Source organism: Ovis canadensis, chromosome 6, assembly GCF_042477335.2.
Source record: "Ovis canadensis isolate MfBH-ARS-UI-01 breed Bighorn chromosome 6, ARS-UI_OviCan_v2, whole genome shotgun sequence".
NCBI lineage: Eukaryota > Metazoa > Chordata > Mammalia > Artiodactyla > Bovidae > Ovis > Ovis canadensis.
The window spans coordinates 76,727,417-76,744,714 of record NC_091250.1 but is presented as its reverse complement, the minus strand read 5'-3'; the positions used below and the strand labels follow the sequence as shown (position 1 = coordinate 76,744,714).

The window sequence follows — 17,298 nt, the reverse complement described above, 5'->3', positions numbered from 1 at the left end:
GGGCATCCTCTGTAATGCCCTCTCCCCATATTCTGGGTTTTCTGGCACCAATTCCATCCCCCCTCACCAACCTCTTGCTTTTCTGTCTCATTAAAATCCCAGCTCTAGACACAGGACAATGATTAAGAACAAAAGCAAAGGAACGAGACTTCTGAGTTTAAATCTTTCTCATCTGGTACAACCGTGTGCTGTGCTTAGTCGCTTAGTCGTGTCTGACTCTTTGCAACCCCATGAACTGTCGTCTGCCAGGCTCCTCTGTCCATGGGATTTCCCAGAAAAGGATACTAGAGTGGGTTGCCATGCCCTCCTCCAGGATGTAATCTTAGCCTAGTGATTTAGTCCACTGTGCCTCAGCTACCTGCTCTGTAAACTGGGTATCGTAATAGTTCTTGCGGGCCACAGGTAAATCTAGAACCAGGCTGGCAAGAGGAGAACCAGACCCAGGCCCCAAAGACACCTTTCCATTTGAGAAGAACTGTGAGATTAAATTTTTCACACTTACAAACCACCCACGAAATTTTTAGTGAACAGAGAGCATGGTGTCTCTCCATGGATAAAAGAGTTGGAGCCAATCCACCTTAGAAGAGCTGAACTGCTGGTTTTCAAAATTTGAAATTACAGCAGGTTCTTATATTTTCAAGTGTTGCTACCTGGGTGGTGGTGGTAAGTTAGAACTGCTTAATCACCAGCATCCACAGAACTCTCTCTGGTTCTAGAGAGTGGCACAGTCATGGTACCCTTATCTACTCTCCAAAGACAGGCTGTATAGATCTATTATCTGGGAACCCTCACTTTCCTGAGACTCTCCAAACTGAGCCCCCTGACTTTCAAGCCCTACCATCGACCAGCTCCATGCCTGGAACAGGGCAAGTTCCCCTCCTTGCCAGACTGGTCTCTGCACACAAGTCCCAGAAAAATACACTTGCTAATCTCAGTCTGCAGCAGCCCAGCACTTCTATTCAGATCATACCTAACCATGCCCCCACCCCCGACCAACAAGGAGAGGGGGGCCTTCTTCCTCCATTGTTACCAACAGTTGGGACATCCAGCCCTGAGTCCTACCTCTGTCTTTCGTTGCTCTGTAGGCCCTGCACTTAGAACTTTGTCTGCATCTTGTATGTCTGGCTACTGCCTCAGCTTTCTCTCCAAGGCTCTGGCTGGGGCTGCACTCATGGTTTTTAGACCACCACTGCAGTTCATTCCACAATCACACACTCTGCTCCAGAGCTGCCAGATGGAGTCCCATGGGGAAGCCTGACCCTAATTGTCAGACTCCTTCAAATCCACCAGTGGGTCTAATTCCCTGTGGTCAGAGGAGTTAGACAATAACTCGCTTGTCCTGGGCCTTCATCCTGCCTACCCAGAAAGAAACATTCGTCCACATTCTCCATGTTGGCCATTCCCCTCAGCTCACCCACAGGCTGTCAGGACTCAAAATCCTTTATTTATTTAAAGACGTTCCTGGCCATAATCTGTGCCTCTATGCTGTCTAACCATGCTATTTCCCAACCATGGCTCAGACCTAGTCTCCACCTCTCCACCTCTAAACAACCCTAACAGTTATTAATTTGTTTGTAAAGGGTCAACGGTTGGTGCCACTCCACACATGAGACTCCAACATCTAACTCAACATCTACATCCAGGCAAGAAACGAAGTCCATGTGTGCAGATGTCTCTGGATCCAGAGCCTTGTCTTCAGGTGAGCCCAGCTAATCCAAAGGCAGGCAAGAAACATCACTCCATGGCAGATTTCCTCACATGGTGGAGATATGGATTCCTATAGGAATCTTTGGAGCTGATGTTAGGCAAACAAAAGCTGGTTCCAAGGACCCACTTCAACAGACTTCAGAGAGCACGTGCACATAAATTAGACTGGATTCTGGTGACTCTGTTAACATCAGGAGAGGGTCAAGCCTACACTCATTGGAGAAGCAGGTGCTAGAACACAAGGGAAGCGTTTGGAGCCTGTTTGAGCTTGTCTCTGTGAGACGCTGAACTAATTGTGGTTTACTTAACAGATGACCTCTGATTTAGACTTTATAAAGAGAAAAACATGTGGTAAGGCAAGTAAAGTATGAGAAGAGGGAAGAGACTCCACAGGAAGGAAGGTATGGAAACAGCAATCAGAGGATATAAATTACTCTTTGAAGAAAGAAGGGCAGTGGAACGCAGGAAATATCAACAAACTGTGTTGAAAACTGCTGCATAATAACTCTACATTTGTATAGCAAATGTTGCAATTTTTTAAAGCACTTTATCTACATTATCCTATTGAAATTTATAAAAAGCTTATGAAATGCAAGAGCTGTAAAATTTTACTATCCTTTTAAAGAGAAGCAAATGAGATGCAAAGAGATTAAATAATTTAAGGCATGAAGAAAGGACTTGAATCTTTAATTCTCAGGCTCCAGCACCCCTGCTCTGTTAACTATATCAGTGGGTCTCAAACAATATTCTCCAAGTCATCAAGAAAAGACTGCATTCTGTGTGATTCTATTTACATAAAGTTCAAGAGAAGGCAAAATAGATAATATGGTGATAGAAATCAGAACAGTGCTTTTCTACAGGTGGTTGAGACTGACTGGGAAAGGACATGAGAGAGCTTTCAGATCTATATTTTGATCTGGGTGTAGGTTACATGCATGTACATGTACAGTTCCCAACACCCATAAGGTTGTATATTCAGGAGTTCTGCATTTCATGCATGTACATTTCAACTCAATAAAACAAAAAAATAAATATCCTAATTACAGAACCTATTAAATCAATTCACAACTCTGAAATCTTGATTTGATATTTATGTTCATCCATCTCTAAGTATTAAGGCTACAGTTAATTTCATGTCTAGAATCATCAAGAGCACTCTACAACAAAGCCCATATGCAAAGCATAAAAACTGAACACCACAGCTGTTTTGTCAACAACATGAATTAAATATATTCAAAATACCTCAGGGAAATAGGTCTACTGAGGAACATCACCTGGCAAGTTTCAAGATGTTGTCAGTAAATAGAAGCACTGCTTTTATTTGGCACAAACTGTTCTTGTTTGGCGGAGAAGGCAATGGCACCCCACTCCAGTACTTATGCCTGGAAAATCCCATGGACAGAGGAGCCTGGTAGGCTGTGGTCCGTGGGGTTGCTAGAGTCAGACACGACTGAGCGACTTCACTTTCACTTTTCACTTTCATGCACTGGAGAAGGAAATGGCAACCCATTCCAGTGTTCTTACCTGGAGAATCCCAGGGACGGGGAAGCCTGGTGGGCTACCATCTATGGGGTCGCACAGAGTTGGACATGCCGCCTGAAGCGACTTAGCAGCAGCAGCAGCAGCAGCAGCAGTTCTTGTTTGGAGGGAATAAGGAGGATAAAAGCTGCTACTGTTACCACAATTTGGTCTACATCCTTCCAATCACTTAGGCCCAAATTGCTACACTGTAAAAGTTGGTTGGAGCTGAGTAGCAGCTTTCAGATACTCCTTCTTTATCTAGTTTGAAATTGCCATAGTCCCCACCACTCTCTATTGCACTAATATGCTTATATTTATTGCCTAACCCACTTAAGTGATTTTTTTTTAAAATTTCAGATTCAAACTGTGAATGCATTCCAAACAAACTCTATAAGTTTTGCAGACAAACTTAACAGCAATAATGATTTTTTAAAACCAACTGAATATAGGCTATACTTACTCGCAGAGAAGGATTCCATTTTCTAATCCTGTCCGAAAATCTTTATCACCAAAACTTCTGCCGGTTACTTGCTGGAAAAGAAAAGCAGAGAATATTTTTTTTTTCTTTTTCAATCAGGAAGCTCAATGATTCTTTTTCAAGATATTTCAAGAGACTTTAAATAACTGGTGGCATTCCAGGAATGGGAAAAATCTGTTAGGTCTGAATTTCCTTTCCATGTGTAACTTTGCTTAGCTCAGCTAATCTTAAATAGACCATTTCTTTGAAGTTTTTTCTTATTCAAAACTTTAAAAATATCTGTTCTTTCTGATAAGGATATTACTTTGGTGGTTTGGCCATGGTAAGTCAAGGGCACAGCCTCTTTCATCTTGAGGACCCAACCTACACTTTCAATAAAGCCTGCAGAAAGTACCATCTAAGGATAAAGAATCCATTTGTTAAAACATTAAGAGGAAGAACGGAGGGCCCAGAACTTCTAACCTTGAGAGACTAACATCAAGACAGTATGAAAAAGGCCAATATCTATTCTAACATGGTGTGAAAAAGCAAAATAAAAGCTGGGAAAGAGTGAACCATGCTGAGTACTGATGGCTTTTCTTGATGCCTCTGACACTCAGTAGCCCTTTGGTCTGGGTACCAAGTCATTCTTTTTTTTTTTTTTTTTTTTTTACTTTATTTTACTTTACAATACTGTATTGGTTTTGCCATACATTGACATGAATCTGCCATGGGTGTACATGAGTAAATATTTACTGAGCATCTACAATATGCCAGGTAAATATGCATGGTGTAAATCCTAAAGCAACCTCTAAAATAGCAAAATTTAAAAAAAAAAGCTAATAAGTCAAGAAAGGAGATTAAATGAAATTATATATTTAAAAAAATATCCTAACAATGAAAAAGAAATAAGGGAAAGGGAATACAGAAAAGATGGAATAAACAGAAAACAAACATCAATATTATAGGCTTAAACCTAACCATATCAGTCAGAGCATTAAATGTGAATGGTGTAAACACCCTCAAGTAAAAGAAAGATTGCATTAATAAAGCAAGACCCAACTATGTGATGCCGACAAGTAACACACTTGAAATAGAAAGACATGAATAGGTTAAAAATAGGGATAGAATAAGATATACCATGCTAACACTAATCAAAAGAAAGCAATAGTGGTTATATCAACCTCTAAAACAAAGAATGGGCTTCCCTGGTGGCTCAGAGGTTAAAGAGTCCACCCGCCAATGCAGGAGACACAGGTTCGATCCCTGGGTCAGGAAGATCCCCTGGTGAAGGAAATGGCAACCCACTCCAGTATTCTTGCCTGGGAAATCCTATGGACAGAGGAGCCTGGTGGACTCCAGTCCATGGGGTCACAAGGAGTCAGACACAACTTAGCAACTAAATAACAACAGAATAAAGAATAATACCAGAGCAGAGAAAGTCACTTTATAGGGACAAAATGTTTAGGTAATCAGAGAGATAATTCTAAACATTTTTATACCAAATTCTTTTTTTTTTTTTAATTTTAGTTTTTTATTTTTTAAATTTTAAAATCTTTAATTCTTACATGCATTCCCAAACATGAACCCCCCTCCCACCTCCCTCCCCATAACAACTTTCTGGGTCATCCCCATTAAAAAAAGCTTCAATATAGACACAAACCAAATCAGATCTACAAGGAGAAACAAATAAAGTCACAACTAGAGTCAGAGATTTAATATCTCTCTTCAATAATTGATAGAAGAAGAAGACAGAAAATCAATAAGGATATAGAAGACTTAAAAAACACTATCAACGAAATTGACTTAATTGACATTTCTAAAATATTCCACCCTACAACAGCAGAATAAACATTATTCCTTTTAAGTTCACAATAAACATTTACTGAAGTAGACCAAATGTTGGTGTCAGAAAACAATTCCCCACAACTTAAAATGAATTAATTAGACATTAACAACAAATATCTCTAACCCCAAAATTTTAAACTAAGTAATACAATTCTAAACAACCCATTGTTCAAAGAAGAAAAAAAATTAGAATGTATTTTGTAGTGAAAGAATATGGCAAAATAAAAAATGTATGGAAAGACTAAGGCAGTATATGGGGAAAATATATTTTTAAAAAGATCTCAAATCATTGACTTCTGCTCCTATCTCATGAAAATTGAGCCCAAATTAAGTAGAAAAAAGGAAAAATTCTATCAAAGTTGAAATCAATCAAGTAGAAAACCAAAAAGTAATAGAGGAAAAAAATAAGTGAAATAAAAAGTTGGTTATTTGAGATCAATAAAATTGATAAACCTTTAGCTAATAAAATTAATCACCTTTGGTATTTCGCCAAAAAAGAAAGACACAAATTACCAACATCAGGAATGACATGATATCATTACAGATTCTATAGACGCTAAAAGGATACCTAGGAAATATTATAAATCTGTGCCAATAAGTTCACCAACTTAGATGAATTGAATAAACACATTCTTTGACATAAACAACCCTAGACCAGTCCAAAAATAACAATAATAATAATAACCCTCCCAAACAAAAATGCCAAGTCCAGAAGGCTTAACTGGTAAATTACAGCAAATACTGAAGAAAGAAGTAATGCAACTCTATATACACTCTTGGAGACAAGTGAAAAGGAAATAATACTTTCCAGTATGGGTGGCTCATAACCCATCTAAAAATTCCTAGGTACTACTTAAAATTATTTTGCATGTGATGCATAGCCACTAAAAAATTTCAAGTAGAGTTGGTTTAACAGTCTAAAGTCGGCCTGCTAATCAAGATGTAGTCTGAGTAAATTCAATTTCCTAGACTCCTAATTGTAGAAGAGTAGGCACCATGCATTTGGAGGAAGGTGCTCATTTCCACCTCTGTTCCTCCTCCTCTGCCTCCTTCCCCCATCTCCTGTGTCCATTAGGTCCCCGTATAACCTTGACACTGCTCTCCACTGGTCCAAATGCCATCCATTCTTCCAAGTCCAGGTTATTTAGTGTAGGGGCACCTGGACCTTTGTTAGGAGGGTCAACAGCTGAATAGACTCCAGAAATTCAGCAAGGACTGTGCCACTGAAAAGTCTGGTCCTGAGACCAGTGGGGACAGCAGCATCTTCGTTTGGAATTAATGTTAGAATACCGGCTCTCAGTTCTTCCACTGTCTCCAAGACCTACTTAGAACAAGCATTTAAAAAACATCCCCATGTGACTCATATGTAAAGTAATTTTTACAAAGCCATGACCTTGTATATTAAGTAAGTCCAAAGTTCATACTCAGAAATGGAGGACATCTCATTGGAATCAGGATTTTGGATGACCTGTCTCAATGACCTATCTTAGCAACATCTTTATGATGTATTTACAATGTAACACATTGCATATTTTAACAATAAAGACTATTAATTACCATTCTCTTTGTAATAGCATAAGCCATTGCTTTTTTTTTTTTAAAGCAAAATAACTACCAAGAATCAGCCACCATTACCAACAGACCATGAGCAGGGGAAATGAAAAGTGACTGCCAAACTCTTCACTTATGTCCCTACCTGGACCCTGAATGACAGGGGACTCTCAGTAACCTTCCAGACAAGGCACTGGCCAAGCCATCAGCCTGTGATCACTCTCCAAGGACACATAACAGTATGGGAAGATTAACAGAGCCCTTAAAAAGATGGAGATCTGGGATATGTAGTGGGTGGGAAGACAGCCCAGGCTCAGAAGCACTCAGGGGCTAAGAGGGGAAGAGGAGCATGCAGTGTCAACAGCACTTTAACACCCCACCAAATCTTGCTCTTCACACCTTGCTGATCCTCACCTACCTACTAATTAGTCCTTGCAACTCTACCCTTGCAGTTGTTCAGCTTAGTCATATGTGACCCCAATCTTTCATACCCAATCATACCCAGTAACAAACCCTGTTGATTCATTCTTCAGAATTTAGCCAGAATCCAACCACATCTACCACCTTACTCTGAGCCATCATCATCTTACACCCAGATGAGAGTCTTAATTGGCTCACTGCTTCCACCCTTGCCTTTTTCCATCTATTCTCAACCCAGCAGCCAGGGTAATCCTGTGAAGTTAGGTCATGTCAGTAGTCCATATTTCCCCACCTTACCCACAGGAAAAGCCAAAGTTTCTATAGTTCTCTGAAGGTATTTCCCCATCTTACTCACAGGAAAAGCCAAAGTTTCTCTGAAGGTATTCAACATGAAAACAAAGGGGAGATAAACCCTAAAAAGGGAGCATGGACGAAGCTATTGAACACCACCATTATTTTAAGGGTGGATATCCTGAACTTGCATACATCTCCTTCATTCATGGGGGTCCTCAGAAGTACTTATGATGGCAATTACATCACCAGCTATGCCTGGTAAGCCTTTCAGGAGAACCCAATGCCAGATTTTTTCCTACTTTATGGTTTAGAATTAACTCACTTTCATCACTAATCAAAACATTTGTTGGATGGACATGCTTTGTCAGACTGAAATAGTCTATGAATGGATAACATACCAAAACCTTGATAGTTTTAGAGGATAAGAATCACTGTCTTCTACCTTAACAATCAAACCAAAAGCAGAAGCAAGAGGATGTCGTAACATATCAGCATACTATTTTATGCAAGTAACTACTGGTAATAAGCTCATCTGTACTCAATTTCTTTCCCATATAACTAAAAGGTAATTACATCTCTGAGTTTGTCCATGTCAATGCTCTAAACCATTCAAATAATTAAAATTTGGAGGAGTTCAAAATAAACAGTCTGATACAGAAAACCACATGATTTTATAGTAACATTTTTATGATGTGTTTATAATTTAACACACTATATGTCATAAAGCCATATTTTGTTAATTACTTTGTTTCCATCGTTTTTAAGCAGTTGCCACGAACAGTCAAAGACTGCTGAGAATCAGTCTTTCATCTTGATCATTACCATTTATACAAATTGTATTTCCAAAATATTAAATACTCGGGATTTTTGAAAGCAATCTGGTGGACAAACTGTAGTCCACTAATAAATTGTAGTCCACTAATAAAGGTCTGATTTTAAATAAATGCTGAAAACCCTACTATGGTAATCTTAAGAAGAGATTCTACTGGCTGGCAAAGTAATGGTGCCTGAATTCAAGAAATGGGAGAAAAATAAAAAATTTACTATATTTGGACTTAATCTTTGGAAGACAGGGACATTTTATCTTATTGTACAAAAACAGGTTTGATTTCCTCCTACCAAAGGTAAATGAAAATCACATCTCTTTAATTCACTGGAGATTATTTGCAGTTCATTATGCTCACTTCCATTCTGAGAATATTTGACATATTTAACAAAAAGAGTATCTCATTTTAAACCTAAAAAAATAAAGCAGAATAGAATTGCTCTTATTTTTCACATTTACTGAGAAATAAATCCACTGCTATTTCTGTTACCTTAATAGGGTTGCTAGAAAAATCAAATCAAAATCCTATGAAAACTCTTTGTAAACCATCTTAAGTCATTCTAATCTCAGTCAGAATTAGCAATCAACTGACAATCATCTACCAAATACCTACCTCAGGCTAGACAGTATAAGAGGTGAGAGTGAGATCAAAGCAACAAGATTTGGACCCTACTCAGTAAGAATCCACAGTCCACAAGGAAAGATAAAGCATTACAAAACAGTAGTTGGTATTAGAGGGAAAATATGGGCAAGAGCATGGAGCAAGCAATTAACATAAACTGTACAACTAAAGAAAATTATTTATTAATTTATGGACACTAATAGTTCACATTCAAATAGCAATTTCCTTAGGCTCTCTCTGTTCTAAATGTATGCCACAAATGAATTTATTTAATCCTTATAATAGCCCTATGAGGTAGATCTGATGATTATCACTTCCATCTTAAAGTCAAGGAAACCTAGACACAGAGAGGTTAAGTAACTTGGCCAAGGACACAAAATTAGTAACTAGCAGAGCCAAGATTTAACCTCAGATAGTGTGACTGCAGAGTTCACACTCCTACACACAGCTGATTCTGTACAGCGTCTGAGTAAAGAGAGGACCTCTGTCTGCCTGAGACAGTCAAGGAAAGCCTTTTAGGAGCTGGCATGTGAGAAGGTCCCAATGCAGGAGAAAGGATCTCTCAGAGGAAGGAGATGAATAGGGCATCCCAGGCAAACACAAAGACCTGCACAAAGGTTTATTTGAACAAAGAGGAAAAGTCCTGAGGGCTGAGACCAGGTGGAGGAAAGTAGGGAGGGGAGGGTGGTAGGAGGTAAGGTGCTACCATAGACATAGCCCAGGTGGTAAAGGCCTTGCATGTCAGAACTATGGGTTGCACTTGAACCTGAAACAACAAAGACATCCGAGAAGATGGGGGGAGGGAAAGGGACTCTGGCAAGCAGTCTCCCTGTTTCCCACTAGTTCCCACTAGTTCCCCATTCCTAAAGAGACAGTACAACAGTGACCTCCTTGTGGACTCTCCCACCTGCACTTTATAGCTCATGACCTTGTTTGTTGAATCACAGTGAGGTTAAGACCATCTAGCCAGACTTTCCTTTAGGACCACCATCTCCCCCCCGCAACATTCCTTTATAGACCATATCTATTCATATCATTTCATCTTTTTCTGCCCTCTCAAAAGAAACTAATACACTTTTTCTTTCCTCTGTGAAAGATCTGAATCCCCTTTTTTCCTATCCATAGGTACTACCTTTATCTCAACTTTACCCCTTAGTCCACAGCATCTTTCATCTCTGTGCTAATAGCAAAATGATTTCCCAATTTTCCTAAAACACCCAATTTAATGCAGCTTCATTTTTCCCCTTCCTTTCACTGTCCAAACCCCTACACGAGTATCCTGTTCCTATTACTCTTGTCCTCATAGCTCACCCACCTGTCCTCTTTGAATTCACTGAGAATTCTTAAAGGGTGAAGAGAGGAGACCTGCAAATTTAACTGAGCTCCACAAGCTAAATCATAAGCAGATTAATGAACTTCCACCAACCCTCAGCTTCCCTACCTACAAAGTGATAATCATCCCTCCTCCAAATGCATGAAGAGTAAATGAATTACGTAAGAGTAAATAAATGAGTGTATGCCAAACCCTTCCCACAGTGCCAAATCCATAAAGAGAGCTCAAGAACCTTCACTGTCAATATTGGCCACAATATTAGAATTACCATAGATCTCATTTATGATTTCTCTCTTTCCAATGCTTTTTTGCAGATCTTTCCTCCCTGATCTTAAATAATGCCATGCTTTACTGGCTCTCCTCTTAAATTCTATCACCATACCGTCTAATCCAACAGACATTGTCTCCTCTGATCTGAATCAAGGTCTCAGCATCATGGCAGTCAACCATTCCTTCCTCTTGAGATCACTTGCCTCTCCTAGGACTCCCCACTACCAGATACTCCTGATTTTCCTCCTGACTCTTTCAACAAACATTCCTTTCTCTGTTGCCTTAAGTCATTCTGCTTCATTCATTTCCTAAGTGTACACATGGTTCTTTTTCTCCTTTCTTCACCTTTCCTTTGTTCTCTCTATGGCCACAAGCTTCTTTTCCCTGGGCAGCCCCAGGTCTTTAAATATCTCACATATGGTAACTCTTTCACTTTTATGAGCTTAAATATCTTGCCTTTAAGCATCTTCCATATGATAATTAACACGTTTTTATGTGTAGCATTCACCCTTCTCCTCTGAAGCTCAGAATCGAACATCCAATTTCTTACTTAACATATCCACTTGGGTACCTAATAAATATTTCACACTTAACAAGATCAAAACAAAATTCATGACATCTGTCCTCTGATCCAACCTGTTCCACCTCTGGTTTCCTATATATCAATGAATAGCACCACCATTTCCCATCACCAGGAACTTACAGACGCATTCAAACCATCAAGAAGAGCAATGTTCCTCTCTCCAAAATGCACTTGAGATCTATCCTTTACCCTCCATCTCTACACTACACACTAGTGTAAGCCTCCATCACCTCTCAGCAAACAAACATCAGCTTCCTTTCTAGCCTTCCCACACAGCACCCAGAAATCTTCTTATAGATCAACCCCATGTCCCTTTTCACTACACCAGAATAAGTCCAAGTTATATATATAAGTTCTTCATTTTAAAGATGAGAAAAAATAATGTCCTGCAAATTGAATGACTTGCTCAAGGTCATAAGCTAGCTATCAGTAAGGATGAAACTAGAACCATACCTCCCTTCACCCAGGCCAGGGCTTCACTACCCCACACCACTGCCTTCTGAAGGCATATATTCTAATGACAATGATTGCTACACTCTCTTTAATAACAATAGTGCCTGACATCTATTCTGCTTGGGTTGGCAACAAAACAGCACAGAAGTCCAGGCCTGAGGTTATTTAATCAACATTATCAGACTGTGATCCTCTCCAGCACTAGCTCTGAGTGTTTAATGTTGAGCATAATAAAATGCAATCTGTAGAATCCATTTATATTTTCATCGTGTCATCAGAAACCCAGAAGGCACTGTTTATAGCCACAGATTGACAGACTCCACTAAAAAAATCTAATTAAGAATACAAGAAATGCTCCAAAGCACTCTGGGAGCATTAAATCGTCCAATATCACCATTGTGCGCTATCAACACAGAAAATGGGTCAGTCCAGGAACGCGTGAGTGGGTTTAGCAGTGAGTGTCTCTGCACATCCTCAGGCTGTTCTTACCTTCCAAGCAAACAGAACAGATACTGCAAAGGAAGATAAAAAACCCAGGTGCTTTAACACAACAGAAAGGATTAGCAATTGATATGAGAGCAAAGAAAGAGTCCTGAAAAAATATGGGCAAGTGGAGTGCTTCTGGGCTATCTGTGTTGTTTCCATTTCAAGAGATAAGCTTCAGCCACAGGGTGGTTTTTACCTGGGTATCAAGGTGCTCCTTAAATAAACACTTCAATATTGACTAATTTTTACAGATCTGTATATGGAACTGCCATCTAGTCCTCAGCAAATCTGTGTTAGGCAAGTATTGAATCAGTTGCTCAGTTGTGTCTGACTCTTTGCGTCCCTGTGGACTGTAGCCCATCAGGCTCCTCTGTCCACTGAATTCTCCAGGTAAAAATGCAGGCAGATTCTTTACTGTCTGAGCTACCAGGGAAGGTCTGGGTCTAAAATTCGGGTCTGACATTCTGGAGCTATGTGACACTGGGCACATGGCTCCATTTCTCTGAGCTTGCTCCATCATCTTTAAAAGACTTGTAGAAATGTGCTTTACACAGCCGTTAGAACTTAGAAATCATGATTAGAAACCATCTAATAGGACATTTACTACTGACTGGAAGTTCTGGTACATTTTTTCCCCCTAAGGGAAGAGAAAAGAATCCATGCTGGAGAGCCTAAACTAGGTGGTTGCAATTTTTGTTCAGAAATCCTGCTCAAGAGAAAGTTGAGTATGGTTGAGGCAGACTTGCTGTTTCACAGATGGATCTGGGTTTGTGAGTGCTGGGTACAAAATCCCACAATGTGGGATTTTGTGTCGGTCCCACAATGTGACCGACTCTTACACACACCATTGGATTAAATGAGATCGTGAGGAAACAACTGGGCAAATCCAGAAAAAATGACACATTAGATAAGAAAACCGACCCTCAAAAAGTCAATGTCTCGAAGAAGAGGGGAGAGTTGAGACTGAAGAAATATGACAACCAACTGAAATTCTAGTTTAAAAAAAGATTTGTAGGTGATATTTTGGGCACTATTGGGGAAATCTGAATATATATTAGTCGTTTGGCATTATTTCACATGATTAAGAGTGACAACGGCATGTTGGTTCTGTAGAACATTCTTATACCTTGGAGAGGCACAGTAAAGAATTTAGGGGGAAAGGGGTCTGATGTCTGCAATTTATTTTGAAAAGGTTGAAAAAATACTAGGAGGATGTGTGAACTGTGTGTGTGTGAGAAGTAAATATAGGACTTCCCTGGTGGTCCACAGGTTAAGAATCCACCTGCCAACTCAGGGGTCACAGATGGTCCCATCCCTGGTCCAGGAAGATCCCGCATGCTGCAGCGTAACTGAGCCCGTGTCCCACATCTACTGAAGCCTGCACACCCTAGAGCTCATGCTTTGTAACAAGGGAAACCACTGCAGCGAGAAGCTTGCACTCCGCAACTAGAGAGCAGCCCCTGCTTGCCACAGCTAGAGAAAGACCGCGCAGTAACAAAGACCCAATGCAACCAAAAATAAATGAATAGATAAATTATAAAATTATAAAAAAGGAGTAAATATAGAAAATGTTAACAATTATGGAACTGGGTAGTGGGTATATGGTCTCTTTAACCAAACAACTCTCCTTCCTTCCTTCTTTCCTTCCTTTCCCTCTCTCTCTCATGTTTCAAAATATTCATAATAAAATGTTATCTGGAGCTAGGGCTGAAAGCCATTCAGCAGTCCAAGGAAAGTACTCAAGTCAAAAACCTATCTGGTACCTCCTCATTTGTTACTTGGAACACTTTTTCATATTTGTTTTCACTGATGACAGTCACTTATCAGTTCACTATCAGTCACTTCTGCCCGATCCACGGCCTCGTCTGCTCACTACTCAGAAATGGTTCTTGCCAGTCTTCAAATCAACATGACATTCGTACTGAGGATGGCAAGGAAGAGGGGTCAAACCCCTGGGCTTCCTGATTTGGGGCAAAGAATGGAACTATAGGCTCTGCCAAGTACACATAGTCCTGTGACAGTTGTAGAGCTGTCTGAAGAACTGATCAATTTCACCACTTGATATTCTAATAACTGAATAATTTTTAGCTAAGAATCCAAAGTAACCACAAAGCTGTTGTGTTTCAACAGTACTTGGTATTTTAAAACACATCAAAGTCAAGTTAGAAAACTATAAGAATTCACCCAAACAAGTTATTCGATTACCAAAGGAAAATAAAACATGGTGAAATGCTCATTACGCAGACAGGATGATCACATTTCAAACAGTCTGTCCTTTTAAAAGCTGGCATGACCTGGGCAACACAACTATTTTTTTAAAAAGCAAGGAAGAATAAGATGAGAAAGTGACTTTCAGAAGGAAAGAAGAAATTACCAATGGGAGGGAGTCCAGGAGGGGCTTCCAGGGTGACAAAACTCTACTTCTTGATACAGTGATTCCAAGACCGTCCACTTTAATAACAAACTAAGCCATGAATTCATGTGGTTTTCTGTAATTGTGTTATACTTTACAATTACAAAGATTTTAAAGGGAGGACTGGGGATATAGATGTTGACCTCCAGAGTGGCTCAATCTCTCTCTCTGTTTTTCTTTTGTTAAAAACAAAAGCCGCTTTCCATTTTGTTCAACTCAGAAAAGTCTTTGTAGTCAGAAAATACCACTTGTAAAAGGTGGTATTTTCATTCAAATATAACAGAAATACACCCCTATTTAACAATATTCCTCAGGTCTACTTATTAAAATGGTGGCTGGCACCATGAAAAACAGCACAGAGTTCCTGAAGAAAACAAAAAATCGAGTTACCATATGATCCAGCAATCCTACTCCTAGGCATACATCCAGAAAAGAGGAACACGCTAACCGCAAGAGATATGTGCTCCCTAATGTTCACAGAAGCACTGTTCACAACAGCCAAGACGTGGAAGCAAACTAAACATCCACTGACGGAGGAGTGGATAAGGAAGATGCCACACACACACACACACACACACACACACTGGACTATTACTCATCCATCAGAGAATGAAATACTGCCATTTGTAGTAACATGGATGGACCTAGAGATTATTGTACTGAGTGAAGTAAGCCAAATAGAGAAGAGACAAATATCATATGGTGTCATTTACACATGGAATCTAAAAAATAATGCAAATGGACTTATTTACAAAACAGAAACAGACTTGCAGAACTAGATAACAAACTTATGGTTACCAAAGGTGGTAAGGTGGAGAAGGAATAAATTAGGAGCATGGGGTTAACAGACACACACCACTACATGGAAAATAGATAAACAAGGATTTACTGTATAGCACAAGAACTGTAGTCGACATCTCGTAATAACCTGTAATGGAAAAGAATCAGAAAATATAGATATGTGTAACTGAATCACTTTGCTGTACACCTGAGACTAACACACTGTTGTAAATAACTGTAGTTCAACAACAACAACAACAGTGGTGGCTGAGATCCACACATGCCTAATGCATCAGTTCAGTCAGTTCAATTCAGTCGCTCAGTCGTGTCCGATTCTTTGTGACCCCATGAATCGCAGCACGCCAGGCCTCCCTGTCCATCACCAACTCCCGGAGTTCACTCAGACTCAGGTCCATCGAGTCAGTGATGCCATCCAGCCATCTCATCTTCTGTCATCCCCTTCTCCTCCTGCCCCCAATCCCTCCCAGCATCAGAGGCTTTTCCAATGAGTCCTGTTTTCCTAATTCATATAAAGCCACTGTCTGTACTCAAGCTCAAAGAGTCCACCCGTGATATCTTTCTGAGTTTATACAAAGATGTTCAATGGGCTATCAGAGGCCCCAATAGAAGTATTATTATTATCTCCGTTTTCCAGATGGAGAAATTCAAGTATAGACCATGAAGAACTGGCCTAATTTCACACAGTAGGTGGCAGAGTCAGGACTCTAAGCTGGGCAATCAGGTTCCCAACCCACATTCCTAAACAGAAGGCTACGCTGCCCAAATATGCCTGTGTCCATTGAGCTGTCAATAAAGATCTAACTTCCTACTGCCTATGTAATCTCTTCTCTTCAATGTGCTTCTTCCTCAAAAAGTGGAAAAAGAACATAAACCCTCAAATCCACAGAAATGCCCAAATGTCTGCCCACATATTGTCAATTCATTCAACACCATGGGGTGAAATCAGAGAAATCTCCATGATGTCACTGGACTTTAATCTCTGTATTTAAAAGATCATCACACATAGCCAAAGAATCTAGCTGGAAAGAGCCCTATATACAACCTGATCCTCTATGGGATAAAAAATAAACACTCACTGATGGGGAGTGACTGGGACTAGAAGGAAGACAAGATGCTTCATTTGAGACCATCAGGCATTTCAGAACAAAATATTTCCCTACCTATCTTCTCTGGTTCTTTAAACTTACAAATAATGTATTATGGCAGGAAATCTGTTCTTTTGGCTGCTTTGTGATGAAGACGGCAAGTGGTAATCCCAGCCGAATAAAGCAGTGTTCATTGCTGGGCCTCACTGACACTTCAATGTGGAGGCTGACCCCACTGAGGGAGCAGTGCCATCTTGGTTTCTACTGGAGTGAATACAGCTCAGAATCTATATTTAGCTCTCCTTACACAATGCTTCCTCCATAAACACTGCACATCAACAAAGAAGGAGTCCTGTCTTCCAGGTGTTACAAAGAGCCACAAGAAAACAGAATACTGCTGCACCACTCTAGGTAACTTATAGCAAAAACAAGGGTATTAGTTATATAGCTAGTAGGTGAGATCCATATTTAACCCAAAACAAAACAAAACAGAACCCTCTGCCCACACATCATCTTGAAAAACTTCATTAATCAAAAGTGAATAAAGAGGGGGAAAAGGGAAAACGGCATGCAAAGGAAACTGTGTTGTTGTTAGACCAAGCAATCTGCTCTAGGAAAGCCCTTGGTT

At 39.9% G+C, this 17,298-nt stretch overlaps 1 protein-coding gene across 31 annotated transcripts in view; it reads right to left on the bottom strand.

The window, feature by feature from the left end:
- LIMCH1 (LIM and calponin homology domains 1) overlaps positions 1-17,298 on the bottom strand; it is a 353,514-nt gene that overhangs the window by 208,265 nt on the left and 127,951 nt on the right. For all 31 annotated transcript variants that reach the window (XM_069593986.1, XM_069593988.1, XM_069593987.1 and 28 more), the window contains exon 2: positions 3,689-3,759. In XM_069593986.1, coding sequence (XP_069450087.1) covers positions 3,689-3,759 — 71 coding nt within the window. The remainder of the gene's footprint in view (positions 1-3,688; positions 3,760-17,298) is intronic.